This window comes from Gossypium arboreum, chromosome 7, assembly GCF_025698485.1.
Source record: "Gossypium arboreum isolate Shixiya-1 chromosome 7, ASM2569848v2, whole genome shotgun sequence".
In the NCBI taxonomy this organism is placed as follows: domain Eukaryota; kingdom Viridiplantae; phylum Streptophyta; class Magnoliopsida; order Malvales; family Malvaceae; genus Gossypium; species Gossypium arboreum.
Window position 1 is genome coordinate 48,658,845 of NC_069076.1, and position 13,562 is coordinate 48,672,406.

Consider the following 13,562-nt stretch of genomic DNA (forward strand, 5'->3'; position numbering starts at 1 on the left):
TTTGCTAAGCCCTTAACTCCACTTGTTAGTAGAAAAGGATGAATAAGCTCGATTGGCTCCTTTCTGCTTCAATTGTTTCTCGACTTTTATGGCCATATGGACCATGTCAATCACTTAAACATAGTACTGAAGTTCTACTATATTGGCGATGTCTCAATTCAAGCCCACTAGAAATCTCACCATCGTCGCTTCACGATTTTCCTTCACGTCAGCTCGTACCATAGCAACCTCCATTTTTTTGTAATAATCTTTGATGCTCCGATTGCCTTGAGTGAGATTTTGCAGCTGTTGGTACAAATCTCGGTGATAGTATGAGGGAACGAAGTGTTTCTGCATGACAGCCTTCATTTTGGCCTAAGTCAGAATAGGCCTTTCTTCGTTCCTCCTTCGGCTTGTCATGAGTTGATCCCACCATACAATTGCATAATCGAAAAATTATATGGTCGCGAGCTTTACCTTTTTGCTCTCTGAGTAGTTATGGCACTCGAAGACAAGCTCTATTTTCTTCTCCCACTCCAAATATGCTTTCGAATCATTTTTGCCTTGGAATGGCAATATAGACATTTTAATGTTCTTGAGGTTATCGTCGATTCGATCTCTTTCTTGATGACCTTGGTTTCGTTGACTTTGATTCCACACACTTCGAGTAGATGAGTGGTCGCTCTCTTGATCACTTGACTCATAAAGCTCCTCCCGATTTTGATTAGGTTACCCACGTCCTCGCCTTACAACCTCTGGGGTTCTTTCACGTTGTTCCCGTGCCTCGACTCAGAATAGTCTATCCTTGATAGGCTCGAGCTTTCGATCAAAAATCCTCTCCATTTCATGCATGAGGGATTGTAAAGTTAAGTCAGGAACTTCTTACAAACGGGTCGTAATCCACCTCCGTCCATTTGATTCCTTTCCAGACTTCTAAACATAGAATTTTAATCACTCAACAAATCCTCACACTTCTCTCACAAAGAAAAGTTCACACAATTTGGCTTTTGTTCTCTCAGGTAATCTCACTGCACTCTTGCCTTTTTCCACTTAAGTTCGCCTCTCGAAGTTCTCCAAGGACTACTTAGATGAATCAACTCCCATTGTGAGTCGGTTTGCAAAAGTGATGTTGGTTTGGGTGAGGGATTGATGTTGGGACAATGGGTAGGTTAAGAAACAAAATGGAAGGGTTTAAGTGTGGCCGTTTGGTATAATAAAAGATTGAAAAGATTCTGGCCAGAAAGAATTGATGTAATTGAACTTCACTTTTTTTTAATATTTCGTAATTCTTTTTTTTAACTATTTTTGAATTTGTACACTTCAATATATATTCTTTTCATTTTTTTTGAATCTTTTTTGAATTTTTTTTGCTACTTGCATTCCAAGGAATATCAAAAACGTCAATTTTTAACTCGATTTAACCAGCTCTGATACCAAATGATACGCACTTGCCTCGATTAAGAATTGAGTCATAAAGTTTTCCCGATTGTTAAATTAGGGTAAACTTAAAATGGTTTGCAATTAGGCTTGAAATTAAAGAATAAAGTTCAATGGAAGGGCTGAAGTTGGCTAGGATAACAGGAATATGGTTCGGCTAAGGTTCAAGAGTGAGCTAACACAATAACCGTGTGTTAACCCAAAACTTATAAGAAAACTTAGGAAAGAAAAGAATGGAAATGGAATGATAGGTGAATAGGATAATGACCGAGACCCTCTATCTATGCGAGATAGGAACCTTCGGTATAGTGAACGTCATACTTTGGGACAAAGTGATAAGTTCGAAAATAAAGACGGATTGACGCCACAAGGGTTTCTTGATAAGCCGGATCCATCGTTGGAGAAAGATGAGAGTTGAACATGCTCACAATATATCTTAAAGTTAATAAAATGTTCATTAACCTTTTACAAGAGAAAAACATCTCATATTTATAGCTTAAACAATGGGTAGCCGAATTGCTATATGGGATGCTGAATGGATGACTAAATTAAGCTAGAAAGGGGCTGGAAGCTTCCTTGTAGCTTTCTGGACATCCCTAGAATCTTTCTAGCTTGGAAAACATGAATGGACACCTTCTAGATGATGATTGTTCAGCTGAACATTGATGGATTTGTTCGGGAAGCTGAATGGTGATGTCCATGTTCGGCCAAGGTGATTAAAATCAGCTTGAATGCTCCTTAAATGTGCTGCTTGGTTGAGCTAAAAGGACTTGGCTTTAATGAGTATTTTTTAGCACTCCAACAGCCCTTTAAGTGTGAAAATATAGAACCAATCAGCCACAAGTGTGAATAGAACTTTTAGCAAATGTGAACACAAGAGATACTGCTTGGGGAGTTGGTCAGCCATCTTTGGGGAGAGAAAACAACCCGATCTTTGGCCCTTGGTGTCCACGAAGGGGTGCATTTGTTGGCTACCAAATCCATGTCATCCCATGCAGGTTCCTGGACAAATTAAATGGCAGCAAATTAATTAAATTAAGACACCACTAATTCGGCTAAGACAAATTAATTAGCAGCAGCTATTTGTCCTACACTAGACACATTAAATTTATGTCCTAAACTAGACACATTAAAATTATGTTCTAAACTAGACACATTAAAATGTCCAGATTTAAGACACATTAAATTAATTCATTATTTGAGCTGAAATTTAACTAATTAACTAACACAACTAATTAAATTTATTCCAACAACATAAATTCATTAAGTAAAATAGATTGAAACCAGCTCAATGAGCTAGCTTTGTGTCGAATTGAGCTCCTTCAGCTGAAACGAACTAAGTCAGCTTGTAGAACATTACAAAATGAGCTTGTTGAGTTGGTCACTTGTTGATAAACACTTCTTCTTTCCAAGCTCAATCTATGTAGCTTGAAATAGCCTCTTGGATCCTCTTTGCTCGAGCTCGGGTGATTGGTCCCAATGGCAGCTCCAAGGGTTCGGCAACTAACTCCTTGGCCAAGCTCATATCACCAATGATCCTCAACTCAACAATGTTTTTATAGTCTCCTATTGTCTAATATATGGCATGTACCTAGGTTGAGTCAATTTTTTCCTAAGGCGTGATCATGTTCATATTTGTAGTTAGAAATGGTAACTTGGAAATGGTCAAATGGTTGGTTTGTATATTTGAGTTTGGCACTTAGTTGGAATGCATGAGATGTTACAATAATTGTAACTTATATGTGTATGTATATTTCAATTGTTGGATGTTTAGAAATTGGCATAGGTATCTAAATTAGAATGTATATGTATGTAATAATAATGTATGTATGATGAGTTGTGATAGGAATGAACACTTGGGAATGGTATTTTTGGCCAAAAGAGTGAATGATTGTATTGAAATTGCTTCCTAGGTGATGCAAGTTAGTGCCATTTTGGACCATTTGCAAACAAACGGTCATGTCACGATGTGGAGCCCTTATCGTCTCAATGAGGAACCTTTGAAATCATGACATCAACCTGATATTTTGTAAACTTTATAATTTAGTCCTAATTTGACATTGGGTTAGCAAAGGATCTTTCATAAGGTCGTATAAGACCCAAAAATGATTATGTATCATATTATGATCATGTAATATATTTATTTGCATGTTTAAATGGTTACATTATGACTTTAACTGATTGTAGTTGCTCCGAAAATGGCTATGGCATCTCGTAGCTCGGACAAGGCGACTGAGTCGAGTATGGGGTGTTACACATAATTTCTACTTTGCATAAAGTAGAATACTTGTTTTAATATGAAATCCTTTATAATCTTATTGACCAATTTTTAAGTACTCTACTTAATAGTTTCAATAAATTAGATTATACCTAGTAAAATATGTAAAACACATTTTTACATTATTTTAATTGGATCCTTTACACATTGTGTGTCTTATTTTATTCATGTCAAATTAAATTAATTATAAGAAAATTTATACAATTAATTTGACTTGTCTACCATTGTAAATATAATCCCAACATTTTTCGATTTTGATCATTCCAACCATATAGTGTGACCTTGTAGATTCTTGTAATGTTGGCATTAGTATTAAAGCACCTCTATAATAAAAGCAATGAGTGACATCTAAAAATGCATCATTGCTACCCAAGTTAAGGGAAAGCATGGTTTGACATAACCTTTTTTGTAACAATATTATCAGTATATCCTTTTATCCTTGATATCTAGCTTCAGCACAGGTCATGGAATAGTCACACTTGTATAGCGCAATCTCTTGTTTCTTGATTTTATGTGTAGATTAAGATAAACAAATAAGTGTGATATCTCCTATAGACTCATTTGAGCATGACTATTCATTTCTATTCTCACTCGATCAAGAGGCTTGAGAGATTGTTCACATTATGTAGGAGGGAAAAATCCTATCTTAATCACTCACATCCCACTACATAAACTGTGGCACACCCACTATCAGTCTTTATAGTACAACCATTTACAGAAGATGTTTGACTGTGTCAAAGCATACGACTCGCGATTTTAGAACAATGATGATCTCAAGTCTAAGGATCATACATACAATTATCACTATAAGAAATGTTATGACTATTACATATTAATCCAAGAAACATTCTCATGGCAGGTCAGTCCAGTATATTTTTCACTGACATATACTTATGTGTTGATTTGATATCACATATCCATAACAACACTTGTTATCAATCAAGCACATATTAGTCTCAATGTATTATTATTGTCCAAGCCCACAATAACACTTAAATAAGGATATTTAAAAATGATCATATCATTCTTTGGACATTATCATTATATAATTTATTTACACAGAAATAAGTACTGAAAATAATAGTGGCAATATCTTTATTAATAAACTAGGTAAAAATATGTTACTACAATCATCATGCGATTAGTATTTTTGCGGAGACTCCAACAATAATAAGATTCTCTCAATGATTTTTGTTACCAATTTGCCAACTTAAACATGGCAAGCTTTTTGAGCAAATAGCATGACTACTGGTTGCCACTGGTCCAAGCACTGGTTTAGGCACTGCTCAAAAGCAACAAATTAGAGTAATAGATCACATTATCACTATCCATAAGGAATGTGTTTTCTCGCCATAAACAAGAGATGACTTAGAGATTAAATTAATTTCATCAAATTATTATTTAATTAAATTTGAATTAAAAATATAAGTTTGAAGTGAAAATTAAATTTAGTCATCACAGTTTCATAAAATAAAGTAATTAAATTTATTTACTCATGAATTCTAATATGGTAAAGTCATTATAATTTTAATAAGATTATAATTGGGTTGAAAAATAATTTAATTAAGTTTATTTATTTAATTAAATAATATTTTTGGTATAGAAATTCTTTTATTGACTTTAATAAATTATATGAATTGACTTAAATACTAGATAACAGATAATTATACACAATACTTGAACGGCCAAACGAAGCCCAATTATATGTAATGTACAAGTACCCTAGGTATACCAAAAGAAGTGGCCGCCCGCCTTAGTGTACACTTAATGGGAGTATTTTTTTCTATTAAAATATTATTATTCAGTCACACCTAATTTAAATGAGACTTGTTAAAATCTCTGTAAATAGAGACTATGGCTAGATCAAATTACACCATATTAAATGTAGAAAATATGAAATTTATTGTAGACCAAATAAAATCTATTTTCGTGAGAACTTGATTTTGTTTCTAGACCATAGAGAAAGTTTTTTATATTCTATCAATTAAAGTTGTCATTATGTTCATCGATTTGCAAATAGAGCCCGCACTCTATTAATAACACAAATAGATTGGGTGGCTGAAAGTTAATAATTGAATAAATTTATCTATTTAATAACACAAATACAAATTCGGTATAAAAAGGTATTGCTATAAATATTACAACGGTTTAGTTTTAGAAAAGAAATGTAAAACTTTAACGAGACAAAAAACCTTAGATTTAAATTAAAAAACTTTGAACGCTTTGTTTTATGATTTGGATATGTTTATATATATATATATATATATATTGATAAAAATGATTTGTAATTATTATTGAATCTTCATAAACCATGCAAGTTTAATTTAAACATAATTATTATTGAATCTTTATAAACCATGCAAGTTTGATTTAAACAACATTAATATGTTGCGGAATGAATATTTTATAAAAGAAAATTTTTATTTAAATAAATGTTATAACATCTCCCCATTCGTATTGATTATCAGATGAGTAAGGGGCATTACTCCAATGAACTCCCAAATCTGAGATAAGGAATTGTTAGGATTAAATGAATCAAGTTGAAATCGAAATAAGAATAGGAAACAATCAAACCGAATTCGTACTTGAAGTAGGATTTCGAGAATTGACTCCTTAAACAACCTACAAATTCGAAGAAGTAAACCAATATGATAATTAACTTGAACAAAGAGAAAAAGAAAGAAAGAAAACAATTAAGATGCGCTGACTAGGGAATAAAAGCTTCAATCAACTTGCAGAAGAATGAGTAAGAGTCGAATTGGGTTTCTTGGACTCTAAGAAGGATACCGGATTCGCCTAAAATTGATTCTTGAAATTTGAAATTAGAATCAACAAGTTAGAATACACTCAGGGATTAATTAGCAACAAAGAAATTGAGTTTAGATGAATAATGGAGTGAAAGAACAAATGGAATTGTCGAATAGGGAATAGGTTGTACAATTGAATCCCTTAAAAGAAATTTTTTTTTAATAAATTTCATTAATAGTTCTAATCAATCCACTAAGACGTTCTTAAAAAATTGAATAACTCACATAAAACATCTTCAACAATATTGATTTGAAAAATCTTCTAAAAAATAACAAGAAACAAATCTCGCAAACAAAGAAACTTTAAGAGTGTTTTATTGAATGAAAAATAAAATCAAGGTTACATATAAGAAGCCGACCCGCCTTTACTTAAATAAACAAACTAAATTAATGAAAAATTACTCCTAATTGAATAAAAACCCTAAAAAGTTAGTTGCTAAAAAGAATTCTTGATGAATCCCGCCTTTGAGCAAGACACATAAAACTTCTAATGACTTTAAAAAAAAAATCTCTTAAAATTCAAAATAACTAAATACCTTATTTATATACAAAATTCAAATTAAGCCTTACAATTTAACCTAATATCATTTAAAAGTTAAAAAAAAAAAGAAGCAAAAGTCGTAATTCACATTTTAATCCCGTCATAAAAATTTTGCTCAATGTAATTTTTTCCAAAACAATCATATCTTGAGGTCTAAAATGCAAAATAAGGTGATTGAAAATGCGTTTAAAAACTAAGAAATAGTTATTCGATTAATATTAAGATATCTCAATTTAAAAATATCTAGATCATATTTAACAATACATCACAAGTTGACTGATCTTCCAAACCTGGTAAACTTCTATGCAGTCAGATTGATTTGTAAGACAAAAGAAACATTTTGGTAGAAATTAAAAAAAAAAAATCTCGTATCACAGCCTGTGACTCACCATAAACCTCAATAATATCTCAAGTTTTACAGTTACACCTCTGACCATGCCAATCTTATGAACACCGTACACCTAAAAAGATCATAAATTCTGGCCAATATTATACCCTTGTAATTTATTTTTGCTTATTTGTAATATGTTATTTTCAATACTAGACATCAAACTTAGATTTTTTTAGAGTAATGTTATTTTCTGTTAAAAGAAGTAAATTTTAATAGAATAACTTGCCAAAGGCGGCTTTTATTCCTATTAAAAAAATTGCATGAGAACTTGAAAAAGGTAGAAATATGATTTTCTAGAAGTTTCCTTGTAAATTATCTATATAACCCAACAAACTTATTAGTTTTTTTTCATAAATTTGATAACTCTTCTCCCAACCTAATTAGTTTTGTTTTTGTGGGTACATGATGAGAGTTGATAATTAGTTTGTAGCACCAACTCTGAGATAGATTCTATTATTCGGTCGGTTCCTGAAATTAGATCAGTTCATTCAATTTTGGATCCAATCTGTAGGAATCTATTTGCGGGCTGAAGCAAACAATATTTACTCAACTCGAAACAAAGCAGCAGGATGATTTTAAAGACATTGTTCACTTTTACAATCCAAAACCGAGAGTGATATGTACGTTTCATTCCAAGTTTTTTCCAATATTTTTAGGATTATATCTTATAATCATGTACCCAAGTACAAGTGAAACACATCAAACATTAATATTTTAAGAGAAATGGATATTATAGTAGATCCAACATACCAAATCAAGATTCTTGAAATTATCAAATGGAAATCATAAAATCAACCCGGAAAAACTAGTGACCAGACACTTGGTAATGAGCAAACAAATGTCATTCAGGAAAACCAACAAAGCAAGTATTTGAAGCTGTGTGTTGGCACTTAAGGTCTAGGGTTCAAACCCTGGCAAAAACACTACCGTAACCCAAAAAAAAAAAAAAAACATTCAGTTGGAAAAAGAAAAGAAAAAATGTTGTCAAAATCTTTAACATGGGATGGGAGATACTATGATAGAATAATAGTAACAGTAACAAAGCAGCTTCTCATATATGCATGGAAGCCTATGTCTCGAACAAGTGCAAGTAAAATATATAACAATTATAACCCTAGGCGAATCAATGCAACCAAGCAAACCAAGCTGCTTAAACATTTACATTTGCTCTTAAGACTTAAAAATATAAGGACCATGGCATTGCAAAAATGAGCACCCTAATCGAACGAAAAAGGAACAGAATGAAGAAAATTTGAAAGAAAAATAGACCAAGAATCATACACTAGCTTTTTCCAGTTCTGTGCCTCTTATACGCCTGATCAGACTCCTCTGTGTAGCTGCAAACTCCAGTTTGTGCCATCTCTTGATTGCTTGTATATTGGATATCTTTCTCCTAGATGACAGGTGGAAAAGAAAAAGACAGGTTAGATCAATGAAGCAAATAGTTTTATGACTCATGTCTAAGCCTTTGCTAAAATGGGAGGGGAATAACTGAAGACAGAAATAGAAAAACAACTTAGTTAATACTTAATCCGACCAAATGCTTCGTAAGAACTGAAAAGGATTATAACTAAACCTTAGAACTGGATGGCATAGAAGTCATTCCAGCAGCTACTCGTTTACCAACATCAATTTTCACAGAGATGCTCGCCTGTGATATATCCACTCCTGAAGACTGTAGCACCTGGGTCAAAGAATTCCGTATCCTGTTGAAAACAATAACCGATCACTTTAATAGCATGCATAAAAACCTAACTTCCAAGGGCATGTCATAAATGCCATCATTAAACAGATAACACATTGTATATCATGTCAGAAAAATCCAAGGAATTACAAGTCAACTTTATTGATAAAGATTTCTGAAGACAATAAACAAAGATTAGTCATCATAATTTACATGAACAGAAGGTATCCTAAGGAAACCCTGCATTCTATATGATTTGCCATCCTGCATATTCATCAATAGCTATAATGGTCAGATGAGATGCCAATCTTCAATTGCATATGTAATGAATTTAGAATAGAAAGAAAAGCAATTCACATTGTTAAGAATGAGAAATTCTGACAACAAGAGCAATAAAAGAAAAGAAATACATAGAAGTTGCTCACCCTTGAGAGTAAGCACTTGACGGGTCTACTGATTCATCTCTGATAGTCAAGTCCTCCCGTGCAATTGCTGAATTGTTTGCAACAGCACTCTCAGACAGACAGTCTCTGCTTTGCCATGACTGAAATTGGGGTTGATGTACCATGTTCTCAGAATCAGAAGCAGACTCATGAAAAGTAATGCTACCTCTTCCATGAGTAGCAATTGTATTCGATTGAGTCTGCATGCTAACTGTGGAAGTAGCAGGCACAGGGGGATGATCCGGTGTTTTAAAAACTGCAGCATCACCCAAGTCAGACTCAATTGAGTTCTGTGCATTTGCAACCATTGACGGAATGACACCATCATTCTCACAATTAGATCCATTATTCATAATTTGAGAATGGTCAATAAAACTCTCTGCAAGCCCACGATGATTTCTCTGTTAAAAAAATGAGAAACAAAGATGAATCGACTTCTTCTTGAACAGTAGAAAGTAATGTGAAAAACATTATTATTTATAGAAGGCTCCAGTTGTAACTCATGAACATAAAAAAGTTAAAAGCAAAGAAAAATGTCATCCACCCAATCGCCACATATTTTCTATTGCCCAAAACATAGGGGTGCGTTCATCTGTTTTCCACTGAAAACAACAATTTGATTATGCTTGGAAATAATTATCTCCAAAAATATTCAATAACATGAACTTCAACAATCATGCTTTAGCATTTTAAATCTTCAATAACGAAGCCTCACAAACATTAATGTCAAACAATGACATATCACAGTAAAAGCAGAAAATGTTCCCACAAAAAAACTACATTGGGACGAGCATACAAGGGCCCAAATATGAAGCATAAGATTACCCATGGAATCAGTTTTGTTGCCTCCTGGCTCCACCCTTGATACGAACCCTCATATATTTGCAACTTTTCCTGTAAAAACTGAATGTACTCTATGACCTACACATAAAGTAGGTCATATTCAAGATCCATGGAGGAATTGAAAGTTGTTACTTTTATGCATGTATATACATATCTAATGTACGCCTATAGCATATTAAAGAAAAAACATCATTGAGTGGTGACCTCTAATAGAAAAGAAGCTTTGTCCCTCTTTTGATCATTTTGAGGTATAATATCTCTCAGAGTCTGGAACCTGACAACATAAAAATAATCAACTAATGTTTCAAATATATTCAAAGAATCCAAACTGATTATTACCAAGATATATCATCAAAATTGAATTCAAAGAAGCTTTAGGAATCCATTTTCAAATAGACAAAGCTGCCTCTGAAGAAATGGTTAGTTGTGCAATCTTTAGTTAAAATACAATCATTAAAACGCTTCATATATGTTAAAGCAATCTAACATAAACCAGTGGCATATGCGCAAGCCATATGAGACAATACCACTCAACACAATTGTTTGATATTTCGTGCCAATAACAATATTATTACAATCAAAGCCCTCTTATTTAAATACTTGTAAAAATTTCTCGGATTCATAAGTACTACATCTGAACATTGTCAATTCTGGAAGTTCAATTTATACTTGTATAACGAAATAAAACCTCAATGAAAAAGAAATAAATAAGAATTTTTAGGTTTTTTAGGTTTTTTTTTTAAAAAATAGAAGACATTAATGTTTATACCTTTCATTAATCTTGCTTCTTCTACGCTGCTCAGTCTCAGAATGCTTAGACCGATTACTGTTCGCCTTTTGTTCACTTCCGTTCGCTTCTACTTTCACTGTTTCCCCTATAAAGAAGAACATTTTTAATTAAAACAAAAATAACAATAATTACTCCAATTCTTATAAAAAGAAAACACGTTTATCTTCGCAACCATCATCGTCTTCCTCTTCTTGATGAAGCTGCGCCGATGCCACAGATTTCACCATTTCTGTTCCTTTCTTTGTTTTTTGTTTTCTTTTTCTTTTTTATGAAAAACCTCTATAAAAATTATCGGAAAGGAAAAAAGGAAGCCGGGGCAGATGGCAGGAAATGGAGCTCCGAAAGGGTAGTTCGAACGAGTCTGGCGGGTCAGTTTTTGCAGAGACGGAGAACTTTTGCCCTAAGAAAGAGAAGGAAAATGAGAATATTTCTAAATTTTGGGATTAATTGCTCGCTTATTTGATATATTTTTATTTAAAATTATTGGTTCCATTTCTATTATATTTAATTTTAAACAAATTTCAATTCAAAAATTTTAAACAAATTAATTACTTCAAAAATAATTAACAAATTAAATATTATACAAATTACTTAAACACTAGTATTATTAGTGTGTTTTTTTCTTTTATGAAGGAATAGATAGGTAATGTATGTTAGAAATGTGGCAAATGATATAGAATATAATAACAAAAATAGCTATATTTATTTGAAGTTTTAAAAGTTTTCACTATTTCATTAAATAATATGTTCAAATTTTATTTTTTATTGGAGTTGTGATTACTTTGATTGTCAATGGCATAAATGATTTAAGAGAGACTGTATGCTTAAAGCATGATTTGGTATTTACAATGCCTTCAATATCAAAGGAAATTCGTGTTAAAATTTTCACTAAGCTTAACTAATTGATATTGAAGAAGAAAACAAGAGCTTTAAAAATAAAAATAAAATCAATTCATTATGTTAAATTTAAAACTATAATTAATTAATTAATTAAACTAGAAGTTATTGAAATTCCATGTCATTTTTACATTTTCGTAGTACATGGTAAGTATCAAATTAGGAAAGATATCAAATTTAAATACCATTTACAAAAAATATTTAAGGACCAAATTAAAAAAATGTCAAATTCAAGTTTTAAATATTATATTAGTTAATTAAATATTGGTGTTTGCCACTGGTGGGAGCTAATGTGCGCTACTTTGTTTTTCTCTATTTTTTTTTTTGCGCACATCTTTGGCCAATTTATTAAAAAAGTCATTTTATTTCGTTATTTATTGAAATGGTCTGACTTTTTTATTATTTACAGGAAAGGACCATTTTTCTCGAAAGCGTGTCCACGTAAGTGCGAAGTCAGGGTACGTGTCAGCAAAACGCTTCCCTGGGGGAGCGTTTTGTCCTTTTTTTTAGGGTTAGGGTTTTTTATTATTTTAAGGTTAGGGTTTTTAAAATTTAGGGTCTTAGTATTTTTTAAGGTAAAAATTAATTTAATTAGAGTTTAGGGTTAATTAATTAAATTAACTATGAAATTAAAAAATCAATTAAATTAGGATTTAGGGTTTTTAAGGTTAGGGTTTTTGATTGTTTTAGGATTAGGGTTTTAGTGTTCTTTAAGGAAAATTTAATTTAATTAGAGTTGAGGTTAATTAATTAAATTAACTATGAAATTAAAAAATCAATTAAATTAGGGTTTAAGGTTTTTAAGGTTAGGGTTTTTGATTGTTTTAGGATTAGGGTTTTAGTGTTTTTAAGGAAAAAATTAATTTAATTAGAGTTGAAGGTTAATTAATTAAATTAACTATGAAAATAAAAAATCAATTAAATTAGGGTTTAGAGTTTTTAAGGTTAGGGTTTTTATTGTTTTAGGATCAAGGTTTTAATAGTTTAGGGTTTTAGTTTTTTTAAGGGAAGAATTAATTTAATTAGAGTTGAGGGTTAATTAATTAAATTAACTATGAAAATAAAAAATTAATTAAATTAGGATTTAGGGTTTTTAAGGTTAAGGTTTTTATTGTTTTAGGATCAAGGTTTTAATAGTTTAGGGTTTTAGTTTTTTTAAGGAAGAATTAATTTAATTAGAGTTGAGGGTTAATTAATTAAATTAACTATGAAAATAAAAAATTAATTAAATTAGGATTTAGGGTTTTTAAGGTTAAGGTTTTTATTGTTTTAGGATCAAGGTTTTAGTGGTTTAAGGTTTTAGTGTTTTTTAAGAAAAAAATTAATTTAATTAGAGTTGAGGGTTAATTAATTAAATTAACTATGAAATTAAAAAATCAATTAAATAGGGTTTAGGGTTTTTTAGGGTTTATTAATTAAATTAACCATTAATTACGGAAAAAAGCTCTCACGTGGACGCTCTTTTGCTACAG

At 31.5% G+C, this 13,562-nt stretch overlaps 1 protein-coding gene across 3 annotated transcripts; it reads right to left on the bottom strand.

Annotated features, from left to right (window-relative positions):
- Positions 1–6,177: 6,177 nt before the first annotated feature.
- On the bottom strand, positions 6,178–11,670 carry LOC108455874 (transcription factor BIM2-like). Of its 3 annotated transcripts, none has more exons than XM_053031326.1 (8): positions 11,366–11,670; positions 11,173–11,278; positions 10,608–10,677; positions 10,386–10,481; positions 9,543–9,961; positions 9,010–9,139; positions 8,715–8,826; positions 6,178–6,316 (listed from the first exon to the last, which is right to left on the bottom strand). In XM_053031326.1, exons 1-7 carry the CDS (start codon positions 11,418–11,420, stop codon positions 8,716–8,718), a joined length of 987 nt encoding a protein of 328 aa, XP_052887286.1. In that variant the 5' UTR covers positions 11,421–11,670; the 3' UTR covers positions 6,178–6,316; position 8,715. The 3 variants fall into 3 exon arrangements, with proteins under 3 accessions (XP_052887286.1, XP_052887285.1, XP_017609969.1); XM_053031325.1 differs by lacking the exon at positions 6,178–6,316 and adding an exon at positions 8,154–8,356; XM_017754480.2 differs by lacking the exon at positions 6,178–6,316 and having other exon boundaries at positions 8,415–8,826.
- Between the last annotated feature and the right edge of the window lie 1,892 nt (positions 11,671–13,562).